This window comes from Suillus discolor (assembly GCF_016758755.1).
Source record: "Suillus discolor strain FC423 chromosome Unknown F5147scaffold_33, whole genome shotgun sequence".
Classification (NCBI taxonomy): Eukaryota; Fungi; Basidiomycota; class Agaricomycetes; order Boletales; family Suillaceae; genus Suillus; species Suillus discolor.
Genome location: NW_024541280.1, coordinates 241256 through 255411, shown reverse-complemented (window position 1 = coordinate 255411; position 14156 = coordinate 241256). Strand labels below are relative to the sequence as shown.

Here is a 14156-nt window from a genome sequence, read left to right as displayed (position 1 = left end):
AATCGATCGCACGCCAATATGCACGAATATTATGCGCTGGTCCAAGGGCTGTCATTGTCGCAAGCCAACTACTGGACCACTCGGTGCAGTGCCCGCGCAGCTCGCTTGGAATTCATTGTGCCATCCCCGCACAAGTTTTTGTAGAATACCTCCATCAGTAAAACCCTGATAGGTTGTGTGGCACTGCACAGTGCCATACAGTAACAGCGCCAAAACTCCGAGACAATGCAGGCAAGCAAGTCAAATTCGGCAACGCCGAACCCTAATCGACCACAAGAAACGAAAGATCAGTCGAGAAATTGACAGCGTCATCCGAGATGGAAATAAGAGCACGAATTGGGATATCAAGCGTTGCGACATCTAAGACGCCAAAATTGAATGAGAATTTGCGATGTTACAGAAGACAACGAAGCAGAGAGATCGCACGGGGCGACGACATCGACACCCTCAAAAGTGAGAGACATAACGATAGGAGATGAGCGCTGAGCATGGCCTAATATATATGGAGTCCGTCAACAAACGAAGAAAAGGAATATGACAAAGCGTTGGACATCCAACATGAGTAGTCAAGCAAGGCATTACTATATCTAGAACGCTAATGCCAATGCATGAATTGACTACGTTCGCTCTAGATGTGACGAAACTCACCTTTGTAGCACAGCCAATTCCATAATATGCTCCAGAATCCATGCGGTTTGACGCTCACAGTATGATCACGCTCCGTATAGACACAATCACTGACAATGCTCTCCCAGTCCTCCCTGCAAACAATCCTTGAATCAAAGCTCCTCCAGACGTGGCCTTGTGTATGTCCTGGTAGACCAGCTTGCCTAGGCATCGACTGTGAACGGGGATTGTCCCTAGAAGACCGAGCCATTATTGGCCGACGCGGTCCTGAGACCACAGTCCTCTGGGAATTTCCTCTGATGCATTGTTGATAACGAATACGCTGAACGTACCTTTTGAGCTCGTGGCATCAGTAAAAAGGGTTAGGCGTCCTCCGAGCCGGCTCGGTTTGTCTGCATTGCCTCTGAACTTGAAAGTCCAGAGACCATCAGTACTATAGTAAACATGTGCACCATTGCAAACCATTCTGGATCTCGTAAATCTCATTTGAACGCGTCAGTCACGTGCATGCTGTTGTTAACACGCGTTCTCGGGAAGGGTCCAGGTTTTGGTTAAAACACGACCTGAAGACAGATGGCGAACATGCGTCGTGTACAGATTGTGCGCAACTACAGGAAAAACACCTCTTGCACTACCTGCAGATGATCTCGGCATTCTTCGTGAGGGGGACGAGCCTTCTATCGAAGATGTATTGCGACGGCAGCTCCTAGACAAAGATCGCGAGAATGACAAGGTCAGCTTAATTAATCATGAAAGACGATCTGTGCAGCTGACTGTGACTTATTTAAGCTTCAATCAACGATATTGACGCTACAACAATAACTTGCTTTGAGGCCACCCATAGAAAGGATCCAGGAGCTAGAGAAGGAATATAAAAATCTGGATCTGATTCTACAGGGAACTCAGAGAGAGAACGAAAGGTGCATGGCAGAACTGGACAGGTGCGTACATATGCATGTGTCTATCGTTCACTCCAGGCAGTACGTTATCGTAGGGTGAAGACAAGAGAGAAAGTGTTGGAGCAAGCTTTGGCCAAATTCGCTGGCGAGAATTGGCAGGTATGCACTCCGTATGTATCTGATATACTCTCAGAGTGCGCTCGACATCGCGCCACCTTCATCAACATTCGCAGCTCGTTCTGTTATGGGGTCCGTCTTCTCTCGAGGGACGCCAACACATCAGTCGGGCAATCCTGATCTGTCTACCTCTGCGCCTGTCTCTCAAGCGGTGGTTGAATCTACGTTAACGCAGGTGGAACAGATTCGCCTGCTCGTCCTCGGCATGGAGCAGCGCTTGCAGACCAGGGAGGAGAAACTCGCGAAGACGATCGGGCATGCTGAAGCGCAAGAGATCAAGTGCGATGCGCTGAAGAAAGAGGCGATGGCCACAAAAGTGGCTGCATGATCTACGTTGCGTGTTTTTTTCGTGATACCTTTCTTTTTTTTCCCTTCGCATATTTGTACCATATATAGGACTCGGAGCATCATTCCCGCATATCCATCTGTATGTTTTACCACCTTTTACCACCCAGTCTCTATACATGGAATTATTGGTTTGCATGATCTTGCCTGACGATCCCCTTTTGAAAATTTTAGAGTTACGCTGACGTGGCGACCCTTATTGTCGTTCGCGTATTGCAAGATCCAATCCCAAAGATCCTGAAAACATTTTTCGAGTGATGGAGATCTCACTTAACATGTTGGTCTGATGACTGTCTACAGCCGCTTCAAGCATATATTATTTTCAAGGACGGTCTATGCCCCCAAAATACAAGGTCGTCGGCCTCGTCGCATTCATAACAAGTGCGTGTTAAAGCGAGCAAAAGTCCTTTAATTTAAAGCTTAAAGAGACTCGTAACTTTATTTCACGCAATTGTTGTGTATTCGGAGGGGTTATCGCAGACACCTGACATTTGGATACTCCGGCTTCCCATCCCTGTCAAGCAGGAAAAGTGATCAGACTATCATGGGACGCTCGCCTGCTGAGTCGAGTTGGATGATCCCTGTGACATCATTGCAGGGATGGGCAGTCGTGTAGCTTACTGGAATCACTCGCTGGTACGTGGTCACGCGCTGCAATCTAAACCTGTTGAACTTACCGATCTTTTGAAGAAAAATAGATTGTTTGAACTTTGTTACTAATCCTTTGAAGGGAAATAGGTTGTTTTGGAACCGATCCCCATCGGCACGAGGGAGCACAACGCTAGTCGACTCTCTCTCCATTGCTACATTACCAAAAACTGGCTACTGACAAGACTAGTGAATGGTTATTGAAACCAAGAACCAACCCTAGAGGTGCGTCTTTTTTATGAACCTCGAGCTATTTCCTTGCTCCAGCGATATCTGTATAGCGGCATTTATCTGAAAACCGGTTTAGTTCTTTCTCACTGAGTCGGCCCAAGGATCCGCCACAGTTGTACACACATGTATGATCCGCTTGACTGCGCCCCTTTCGCTGTACGTTACTAAATTTCAAACCTGTATATTTTTTTCTGACAAAGTCCCAATTTACGATTGATCCTGCAGTACCGAAAACATCTGACTACCGTTGGCGGGCGGCGCATCAAGGCAGTCTTCTTACAGTCGCTTGATCTCTGGATGCCAGTGAACCATGCGACAAATAACTTAAAAAAAGTCGATACTTGTCGTCTATCTTTGCTATCAGTGCAATATGCCGTGAACGAATGGCATGTGAACCAGACGTACATCAGAGTTCAAATAAACACTAGTTTCAGTGTCTTGTTTCGACAGCTCCTGCGGTGGGGGGCAATGGGCTTCATAACTTTGGCGGCACGTTTTTCGGGTTTAAGTTGACAACGTCATTAATTAAAACCTTCCCCTGTAAAAGATCCTGCGGGTTTGGTACACCAGGTTAACGCGGGAATACAGTTCAAAAACCCTAAATATCGTAGCGCCTCGGTCAGGAATCATGGCTTCTGGCGCGTTATAGCAGATATGATGTGTAATGTTCTTCCCAGATTCAGCGACCAAAACAGCAGGATCAAATCTAAAATGGACTCTCCATTTGCCCTGTACTCGCCAGCAGTGTGCAACGGCAAGAAATTGAAGAGACGTCGGGCACCGCCGTATCCGGGAACCTCGTCGTGCAATTCTGCCCAGATTCTCGACCACTGGGTGGACAACGACGTCCCACAACTCCCTTAAACCTTTTCTCAATGCTAATTCAACTCCTGGATCTTGGGGTGGTTCTGAGTGGTTTGGCTCTTCACCCATGGCTTGAAAGGTATCATCGAGTGGGTCTGGCACGGAGTCTGTCGCGAAAAAAAAAAACCAGGTAATGATGAAATAAAGTGTCGTCAGTTTGGGAAATCATCAGTACATGTTGAACGAAAATGGATGATACATACTATTGACGACTTGTGGTATTTTGCTGATTATGAGGTGTGTCTATCCTAAGTCCTGGTGGCGTTCGAGGTGGCTCTGCCCTTCTCCAAAAAAGGGTATTCGCTAAAATGACCAGGGACGAAGTTGGACATATGAATGATTTTAACACTGAAGAGTAAGATGTGTGCTGAAGGTCACAAAAATTACAGTACCTGTGATGCCCTGATGCACTATAAAGGAGGAAACCACAGCATGCACGTGGCATGCATACCCCACGCAGCGATGCAGCCGGCCATCGATGCATCAGATTTGTACGGCTCAGGCATGGTGTGATTGAAGTGGCCGAAACGAAGAAGCATTGCTGCGAAGGCTCAATTAGAGCATTCCACAATTTGCATATCACACGAGAGAACTTACAAGAAGTCAATCATATCGATATCTTGATTGTCTGCAAGAATGTGAACTTGAGTGAGGTGGCACAGCGAATGTCAAATTTCAAATTTAGTCGAACCGGGTACGTAATGAGTGCCACCTTCCAGCTTGAGCCTTGCAGTAACCGTTTCACTGTCTCTTGTCATACCGCTGCGCACAACTTGCCAGTGTTATCATTTATCCGCTAATAGTGGCGCTGATGGGTCTCACCAGCACCCGGCGGATCCTCAAGCTCATACTCAAGCCCAAGCCTGTCAGTGCTTTCAAGTTGATGTTTATACATTTGACTCAAGTTGAGCATGGGCGTCGGTGTAGTCCTTCGAGATAACACTTTCACCTCCAGATCCCCTGTTCAAGCTTCCTCAAGATAGACCTGGTGACGATCAACCGAGGGATATACAACTATTCCACTAACACGATTCCTATGCTCCAGACATCCTTTGGACCACATCGCCCAGCTCGGCGACCAGAAAATCGCAGTCACATGGCCAAGAGGCATCATTCACGGTAACAGACAATTCTCCATTTTCCCGCCAGACTCATCTTCAACTAAGTCGTGCATGACCGTTAATGCAGTTTCCTTCCTTTAAGATTGGAGACGAACAAGATTTCAGATTTGATGATATTCTCGCTGATCATCGTTTCCCGCTTTTGAGTCGCGTCCGATCAAATGGTTACTCTCAGGCGTGTCTGAAGTCCCATCAGGTACGCATATATTCTGCCCTCTGTCCAAGTTTTGACAACCATCTATGTGCTATGACTCAAGGATAGTGCGGTGAGCCATAAGAATGTGTTATTGCGAAATTCAAGATAAATTTATGTTGTATAGGTACACGATACAAGTCCTACACCCGCGTCTCGACATAGACTGAGGCGCGTAAAAAACCGATTTTCGTCCAAGGTGAGTCGATCTTTGGCAGCGTTCAGAGCGTGAACATTGAATACCCGCTAAGAGCCCCAATCATAACTTCTGTGTACTAAACACATTAGACGACAAGCAGTCTTCTGGCAGCATTTCGTTTCAATTACCACCTCAACTCCCTGGGACTATCTTGAATCCAGACCAACCGGTACGTTAATGTGCCGGTCAATGACTATGCCTGACCATCTTAGTTGCAGGAGACAGCGTTCAAGCATTCGAACAAGGATCTCTCCCCTATCACCGAAGACAGAGAAACTTTTGCGAGTCCCGGTCCTCTCTCCACTATGTTCGATAGCCCCATGGGGCCGTTTACTGTCTTTGCTTCGCGAAGCATCGGAAAGTTATCTACAGAGAGTGCCACCAATGTTCCCGTCGAGACCTCCCACTACTTCACATCTCAAGAGTATGAATTCCCGTTCCTTATCCTTGTCCTCACTAATGCCAAGTATCGTACTATGTAATAATCAGGCCATCATTCTCCTCAGGACAGCGAGGGATCTATTCTACTCGATCATCTCCCAAGCTGAATTCTCCTGATCATTCCACGTCAACTGCGCAGTGGTCTCCTGTTTCTCCTCTGGTTTTCGCGGATATGTCTTCCTTCCCGGGACAACCACCGAATACTGACGTGAGCCACGATCTTGACCTCTCAGATTTTCCCGCGTGCAAATGCAATACGATCATCACGTTCGGCTCTTGCGCACATAGGTCCTCTAATATATCTGCAACTGTGACCGAAAAGGGAGGGAAAAGACTTGGGCTAGATGCATTAGACGCACAACTTTCCAATACGGATCCGGCCAGAAATGTCGACTCCCGTCCCTGCACTTCTGGAATTTCGACAGCGAACTCTATCGAAGCGCCAATCATCGACACTGTTCCATCCAGACTTGGCGCTCCTCGGACATCACCATCAAAACGAATATGGTCAAGGCTGCGGCATGCTGTAATAGGGACTTTTTCGAACGTTAAAGATTCAGGCGGTCGCGAACAAGGTTCTCGTGCTACTCATAGGATGTTCGCGTCACATCTCGTTGCTGAAGCAAGTTCCGTCCGTGATCAAGACCCAACGAGGCAGGCGGCTCACCAAACCAGCACGTCCGGCGACTGCTTCCGTCGTCCTTGACTCTAAGCACAGTGTTTCACCACAGAAACGTATCTCCGAGCGTTCACGCCCATCGAATCGTACGGACATCAACTTCGCAACTATTTTCTCGCCTTCGTTTGTACATCCGGCGTAATTACTAGGCCGTGCCAGCGAGAATTACCTTTACGATTGCGTCATCACCCTGTAACCAAAGCCTCCCGCATGATATTTTCCAGTATATTCTTATTGCAACGGCTTTTGTATTTTGATTCCGTTGTAAACACTCGATATGTGCGCATGACTTGAATGTATATCAGAGTTGTCCACCACTATTGTTGTAGCTCTAGTGAAGTTTCGTGTGCTGTGCTGAGAAGCGCGCTGAGGGTTCTGGATCTCGTAAATCTCATTTGAACGCGTCAGTCACGTGCATGCAGTTGTCAACACGCGTTCTCGGGAAGGGTCCAGGTTTTGGTTAAACGACAACCTGAGGACAGATGGCGAACATGCGCCGTGTACAGAGTGTGCGCAACTACGGAAAAACACCTCTTGCACTACCTGCAGATGATCTTGGCATTCTTCGTGAGGGGGACGAGCTTTCTATCGAAGATGTATTACGGAGGCAGCTCCTAGACAAAGATCGCGAGAATGACAAGGTCAGCTTAATGAATAATGGACGACGATCTGTGCAGCTGACTGTGACTCATTTAAGCTTCAATCGACGATATTGACGCTACAACAACAGCTTACTTTGAGGCCACCCATAGAAAGGATCCAGGAGCTAGAGAAGGAATATAAAAATCTGGATCTGATTCTACAGGGAACTCAAAGAGAGAACGAAAGGTGCATGGCGGAACTGGACAGGTGCGTACACATGCAGGTGTCTATTATTCACTCCAGACAGTACGTTGTTGTAGGGTGAAGACAAGGGAGAAAATGTTGGAGCAAGCTCTGGCCAAATTCGCTGGCGAGAATTGGCAGGTATGCACTCCTGCTAAACATGATGAATCATATGTATCTGATATATTCTCAGAGTGCGCTTGACATCGCGCCACCTTCATCAACATTCGCAGCTCGTTCTGTCATGGGGTCTGTCTTCGCTCGAGGGACGCCGACACCTCAGTTTGGCAACCCTGATCTGTCTACTTCTGCGCCTGTCTCTCAAGCGGTGGTTGAATCTACGTTAACGCAGGTGGAACAGATTCGCCTCCTCGTCCTCGGCATGGAGCAGCGCTTGCAGACCAGGGAGGAGAAACTCGCGAAGACGATCGGGCATGCTGAAGCGCAAGAAATAAAGTGCGATGCGCTGAAGAAGGAGGTGATGGCTACAAAAGTGGCTGCATGATCTACGTTGCGTGTTTTTTTCGTGATACCTTTCTTTTTTTTTCTTTGCATGTTTGTACTATAGGACTCGGAGCATCATTCCCGCATATCCATCTGTATGTTTTACCACCTTTTACCACCCAGTCTCTATACATGGAATTATTGGTTTGCATGATCTTGCCTGACGATCCCCTTTTGAAAATTTTAGAGTTACGCTGACGTGGCGACCCTTATTGTCGTTCGCGTATTACAAGATCCAATCCCAAAGATCCTGAAAACATTTTTTGAGTGATGGAGATCTTACTGAACATGTTGGTCTGATGACTGTCTGCAGCCGCTTCAAGCATATATTATTTTCAAGGACGGTCCATGTCCCCAAAATACAAGGTCGTTGGCCTCATCGCATACATAACCAGTGCGTGTTAAAGTGAGCAAGACTCCTTTAATTTCAAGCTTAAAGAGGCTCGCAGCTTTATTTCATGCAATTGTTCTGTATTCGGAGGAGTTATCGCAGACCCTGACATTTGGATACTCCGGATACTCTGGCTTCCCATCCCTGTCAAGCAAGAAAGGTGATCAGACTATCATGGGACGCTCGCCTGCTGAGTCGAGTTGGATGATAGATGATCCCTGTGACATCATTGCAGGGATGAGCAGTCGTGTAGCTTACTGGAATCACTCGCTGGTATGTGGTCACGCCACTGCAATCTAAACTTGTTGAACTTACCGATCTTTTGAAGAAAAATAGATTGTCTGAACTTTGTTACTAATCCTTTGAAGGGAAATAGGTTGTTTTGGAACCGATCCCCATCGGCACGAGGGAGCACAACGCTAGTCGACTCTCCATTACCACATTACCAAAAATTGGCCACTACAAGATGAGTGAATGGTTATTGAAACCAAGAACCCTAGAGGTGCGTCTTTTTTTATGAACCCGAGCTATTTTCTTGCTCCAGCGGCATTTATCTGACAACCGGTTTAGTTCTTTCTCACTGAGTCGGCCCAAGGATCCGCCACATTGTACACACATGTATGATCCGCTTGACTGCGCCCCTTTCGCTGTACGTTACTAAATTTCAAACCAGAATATATTTTTTCTGACAAAATCCCTATCTACTTATCTCCGAATGGATTCGGGCGCCCCGACGTGTTTCCTGGTCGGCCGAAGAGATTTGATCCTGCTCTTGTTGTCGCTGAATCTGGGAAGACCATTACGCATCATATCTTCTAACCTACAGTTATAACGTGCCAGAAGCCATTATCCCTGACCGAGGCGCTACGATATTTAGGGTTTTTGAACTGTATTTCCGCGTTAACCTGGTATACCAGACCCGCAGGAGCTTTTACAAGGAAGGTTTTAATCAATGACGTCAACTTAAACGTGGAAAACGTGCCGCCAAAGTTATGAAGCCCATTGCCCCCCACCGCAGGAGCTGTCGAAACAAGACACTGAAACTAGTGTTTATTTGAACTCTGATGTACGTCTGGTTCACATGCCATTCGTTCACGGCATATTGCACTGATAGCAAAGATAGACGACAAATATCGACTTTTTTAAGTTATTTGTCGCATGGTTTCACTGGCATCCAGAGATCAAGCGACTGTAAGAAGACTGCCTTGATGCGCCGCTGTACTGCACTGCCTCTCCGTTTTTGTGAACGACTTCCACGGGTTTCGTGTGTGAGACCAAAGGAGGAACGTTTATAAGTTTCGGTCCGCACTCGGCCATGAAGATGTAACACAACGACATTCTTATCTGTGCTTAGTTGGTATGTTGGAATGCCAGTGAGGCCTAGTGAGGACCTGGTGTGGTATCGCAGTGACGAGCACAGAAGAATCAATTGTTTCCGGAACCGATGATCATTGGTTGAAATGACTGCAGAGTCTGGTGGAATCGTTGCTCGAGTGATACTGTTGGCTGGAGTACTGTTGTCAAACGAGCCGTCGGAAGATGTGGCGTGATCGTTTTCTGGCAGGTTTGATAATTTAGCGCTCAAAATGATACGAGCAAAGATACTTCAGAAGTCAAGTGTTCGATATTCGTTACTATTATTTCTTGAATGCCGAGTGAGCGTATTACAAGAGAATCCTCTCTTTCGGGGTGAGCTAGTACGGCGATCACAGATGTCTTTGCGCTAGTGGGGATCGTAGACGGAGAACAGATGGACGTACCTGAGGATCGTGATGTAGTCGTAGAACAAGCATCTAGACATGACTCAAAACTTATCTGCGCGCCACTATATGTAATTGAAATTTACCTTCCGGTCGAGCGGAGCTGGATTATCTATGGCCCATGGGACGTGGCAAGAGAAGAGCATTTGAATTATCACCTTGTACAAGATTGCTCGTCATAAACAAGTTTCCCAGCTGAGAGCACACCCAGACAAAAACCGTTCACGATTTCAATGATGAGGGGGTTTCCCAACCCAGAGATAAGGGTGAAATTCATATGGCTCGGAAGGGGTAATCTGGCAGATATACAGAGTGTTCAGCTGGAATTACGGGCAAGAAGGAACGATTATCTGAACTAGTACCCCGGGAAGGCCATCATGCATGGACGATGGACCCTTTGTCCAGTGCGAGTGACATCAATTTAGACTGTACTTTAACGGAGATAATTCTGGTACTTAACATGCGGATCGCAGGAGGAGGTGATCGGTGAATAAACTGGTTGATCGCTCTGGGGGAGGATTATCCCCGTCCTCAGGGATTCTTGCATCAGTTTTGCGGCGTGGTATGTAGATCAACGAACCAATCACTAAAGGTCGAAAAAGTAAGGATATATTGAATACGTGATGGGAATTCGTGCTAGAAAATCCACGCCTAATTGAATCTACACCTAAATTGGCAAATCCGACCTTTGAACTTTGTTACAGTTATTGCCAAGCAAATACCGGGGTTGAGTCAACCTGGGAATCACAAGATTTATACATAAGCAACCAAGACCCCAAAATCAAGTACGTAACAACATCAATCCCAGGAGCACTTTCCCAATTTTCCCGCAATTCAGACGCACAGCACGAACACGACGATCGCGACAACGGCAACCACTACTCATCCACGAACGGCTCTCCGCCATGAGCGAACAAACAGTGTACCCGGCCACAAAGCTGGGTGAATACACAGTCATACAGGATATCGCGGAGGGGACCTTTGGCAAAGTCAAAAGTACATCTTGCAAATTTGTTCGATCTTTGCGCTCGATCGACTAACCCATGTTCTCCAGTGGCTACCCACACCATAACAGGTCAGAAAGTTGCAATGAAGTACATATCCAAGGCAGTCATCCATATGACCAAGACCAAGACTCGTGTCCAGAGGGAAGTGGAGTACATGCGAACCCTGCGGCATCCACATATCATCAAGCTGTAGGTCCTTCAAACAATTATCACTGTCCCATCTTATGATTTTTTACAGCTACGAAGTCATCTCGACCCCTACAGATATCATCATCGTTCTCGAGTACGCCGGTGGCGAGCTATTCAACTACATCGTAGCTAACGGACGAATGCCGGAGCCTCGAGCCCGGAGGTTCTTTCAGCAACTCATCTCTGGCATAGAGTACAGCCACAAGCTCAAAATCGTACACCGAGATCTCAAGCCAGAGAACGTACTTCTTGATGATGATCTCAACGTCAAAATTGCGGACTTTGGGCTTTCCAATGAGATCAAGGATGGTGATTTCCTTAAGACGAGCTGTGGTAGTCCCAATTATGCCGCTCCAGAAGTGATCCGAGGAGGGCTTTACACCGGCCCAGAGATCGACGTTTGGAGCTGTGGAGTAATCTTATATGTCATGCTATGTGGAAGGCTACCTTTCGAAGACGATGATGTTCAAACCCTCTTCACCAAAATTAGCCGTACGTCTTTTCCCTTCTACTTGTAGCCTTCCGCCTGAGAATGTACGTACTGATGTCCTACAGAGGGTTCTTACCATATGCCGTCTTATCTTGGTGCTGATGCCCGCGGACTGATCAACCACATGCTCGCCATCGACCCTGTAAAACGTATAACCATCCCCGAAATAACGCAGCACCCATTCTTCAGGACTGACATTCCCCGCTACCTAACTCCTCTCCCTCCACCCCCTGGTCCTGTGCTTGGCACGCTATCGTCCCTTGTCACCCAGCCCAAGGTACTCGACTTTGAGATCATTGACGGTCTTGGACGCATCGAGGAAGATGTAATCGACGAACTGGCAGCCCGCATGCAAGGCGTGGACAAGGACGATATTTGGGAGTGTCTGAGGCGGGATGACGGTGTTCAAGGGAACGCGGTCAAGGTGGCATACATGCTTCTACGGGACAAACGCCGTGCTGGCCGTGATTGTAGGTATCTTCATCATCTGTATAACTAATGTTTACAGCACTGGTTGACTGATCACCTTCCAAGTGGCAGAGTTCGAGGAACAAGAACGAGATGCCCAGCTCGCAGCGATGGATGTGAGTACCGATACTCGTAATCTCGCGCCTGTATTGATAATCCTCCAGCCCCGAAATGCGCTCTCACCCAACGCTCTCTCACCTTCGGGTGATCTTGAAGACAATCCCTTCGAAGCCGAATTTAACGCTGAATATGACAATGGCGAAGAAGACGACGACGAAATCGACGATGGACTTGATTTTTCCACTCCTCCGATAGATGGTGAATACGGTGAACGCGACCTCAACACATTTGCTGTGCTCAACTCTTCGCTGCCCCTCCCCGACCAGCTACCTGAACAGCACCATCTTGCATCATATGCAAATGCCAAACGCGCATGGCCTATTAAAGAAAAGAAGCAACACCGGACAAAGTGGCACTTCGGGATTCGCAGCAGAAGTCCGCCCATGGAAGTCATGCTGGAGATCTATCGAACGCTCAAGGCACTCGGAATGGAGTGGAAGGAGAAAAGGAACCTGGGTGGTTTAGGAGGTGTCAAGTCCCGGCCAAGGAGCGGCACGGAAGGGAGCGCAAAGATCGAACGCGCGAGGGAGATGGATGGGTGCGATTCGGTAGATTTGCGTGTGGCTGCAAGCGTCTACTTTGTAGAGACCCGAGCCAGAGTCCAAGACGTTGTGGTACGCACACCTTTATTTCCTGCTGAGAATTACGATGCAGCTGACGCATTACCAGATCCTCATGAATCTCCAGCTCTACATGGTAGACTCGATAAATTATCTCGTCGACTTCCATCACAAAAAGACATACAAGGCCTCCGCCGAACCCGGCGCTGGAAGATTCGACATGGCCGATCCTGATGCATATCTCCCCGACTCAAGTTCAGATGGACGTTCGATCAAGGACAAAGACCATCTCGCACTTAAGGAAGACGAGGTGGTTTCGCCCTTTGTATTTATGGATGTTGCATGTCGGTTGATCCTCGAACTCGCTGGCGGGGGAGAGTAAGAAATCCGTCCAAGTCATTGCGAGGCCATAACTTGGAATTGTCAATGTACCACGCTTAGTGCTATTTGCTTATTATCGATAGATGCTGTCTTTGTTGTTCTTTTGTTTCCCCACTGTTACCCATCTAGCATGCTTGTACTCTTATGTCACTTGGTTTAGCGCGATCGCGAGGCGTGCAGCTGTATTCATTAGTGAGTTATGATCCAACAGCCTCAAAAGTGCGGTAAATACTATCTGAGAGGTCGAGAGCTTCAAAGATGTCTAATCACCCAAAGTCAGACATGCAAACGATGTCACTTCGCTGCGATACGAAGTTGTCATTATGTTGTGTTTCGGTTTCAGAGGTCGAGCCTCCGAGGAAAGCAAAAAGTATTCGGATACGGGGAATCGAACCCCGAGCTGCCGCGTGACTCGTGAGAGGCGGCAATGTTGACCGTTACACCATATCCGATTGATATCGAGGTCCATGTTGATTGCTATGGTATGCATAATGATTGTATTCAGTACTAATGAAAGCTGAGTACGTTGAGCTTACCCCCGAAACTTTTGCATATCATCGAACGAAGAGGAACGAACGAACGGCACATCACCCATTGTATACGCCCCTGATCGTACTCGACGTCACCAACTCAAGAACCAATTCTAGTAGATGCACCAAGTTGCTCAGCAATAATCGATTGAAGAAATTTCTCTGTGGTCGAAAGGGCCAGGCAGACATTGTATAACGGGATAGTATCGAGAAACCCCGATGATGATCAACGTTACATGCTTACTTATCTTTAGCAGCATCGCGGCGTGGTAGACAATCTGTCAGAGTATGGGAAACCAGATCTGACGGGCATGACGATCCTGACATGTCTGCGTTCTTGTTGCAACTGTACAGGTTGTGCCTGGCGCTATTACCCTCGTCGGTGATGAGGCACGGAATATGTTGAAGCGGAAGGTGAACTTACCCTGATAGCGGTCAGGCCCATCCGTCATTCAGCCACAGTACCAGAGTGTCTTCCGTCGGCGAAAGGCAAGGTACAGAGAACCT

General features: G+C 47.5%; 4 protein-coding genes and 1 non-coding gene across 5 annotated transcripts; 4 read left to right on the top strand and 1 right to left on the bottom strand.

Annotated features, from left to right (window-relative positions):
• Window positions 1-1071: 1071 nt before the first annotated feature.
• F5147DRAFT_746112 (uncharacterized protein) lies at window positions 1072-2031 on the top strand (the record flags this gene model as incomplete). The annotated part of the gene is made up of 5 exons (XM_041439819.1): window positions 1072-1102; window positions 1242-1360; window positions 1483-1568; window positions 1622-1685; window positions 1720-2031. The coding sequence occupies 5 exons, from the start codon at window positions 1072-1074 to the stop codon at window positions 2029-2031; spliced, it is 612 nt and encodes a 203-aa protein (XP_041291937.1).
• Window positions 2032-4515: 2484 nt separating this feature from the next.
• On the top strand, window positions 4516-6451 carry F5147DRAFT_837601 (uncharacterized protein; the record flags this gene model as incomplete). Its single annotated transcript, XM_041444082.1, has 9 exons — window positions 4516-4656; window positions 4719-4779; window positions 4837-4910; window positions 4980-5108; window positions 5170-5178; window positions 5233-5304; window positions 5357-5473; window positions 5523-5728; window positions 5794-6451. The coding sequence occupies exons 1-9, from the start codon at window positions 4603-4605 to the stop codon at window positions 6449-6451; spliced, it is 1380 nt and encodes a 459-aa protein (XP_041291936.1). The 5' UTR covers window positions 4516-4602.
• A 464-nt stretch (window positions 6452-6915) lies between these two features.
• On the top strand, window positions 6916-7754 carry F5147DRAFT_578164 (uncharacterized protein; the record flags this gene model as incomplete). Its single annotated transcript, XM_041431430.1, has 4 exons — window positions 6916-7065; window positions 7122-7273; window positions 7327-7390; window positions 7443-7754. The coding sequence occupies 4 exons, from the start codon at window positions 6916-6918 to the stop codon at window positions 7752-7754; spliced, it is 678 nt and encodes a 225-aa protein (XP_041291935.1).
• A 2957-nt stretch (window positions 7755-10711) lies between these two features.
• Window positions 10712-13341, top strand: F5147DRAFT_699055 (kinase-like domain-containing protein). The gene is made up of 7 exons (XM_041437594.1): window positions 10712-10900; window positions 10959-11100; window positions 11150-11592; window positions 11656-12060; window positions 12125-12174; window positions 12223-12792; window positions 12848-13341. The coding sequence occupies exons 1-7, from the start codon at window positions 10810-10812 to the stop codon at window positions 13118-13120; spliced, it is 1974 nt and encodes a 657-aa protein (XP_041291934.1). The 5' UTR covers window positions 10712-10809; the 3' UTR covers window positions 13121-13341.
• A 151-nt stretch (window positions 13342-13492) lies between these two features.
• F5147DRAFT_t88 lies at window positions 13493-13571 on the bottom strand. The gene has a single exon. It is a non-coding gene; the product is annotated as a tRNA-Glu (tRNA).
• Window positions 13572-14156: the final 585 nt, after the last annotated feature.

What these genes read in the sequence shown, in the direction of transcription:
- F5147DRAFT_699055 (XM_041437594.1), top strand. Translation starts at nt 10,810, where the DNA reads ATGAGCGAACAAACAGTGTACCCGGCCACAAAGCTGGGTGAATACACA. An exon ending in GACCTTTGGCAAAGTCAAAA is followed by an intron (nt 10,901 to 10,958) that starts GTACATCTTGCA and finishes CATGTTCTCCAG; the next exon opens with TGGCTACCCACACCATAACA. An exon ending in CCCAGCTCGCAGCGATGGAT is followed by an intron (nt 12,175 to 12,222) that starts GTGAGTACCGAT and finishes ATAATCCTCCAG; the next exon opens with CCCCGAAATGCGCTCTCACC.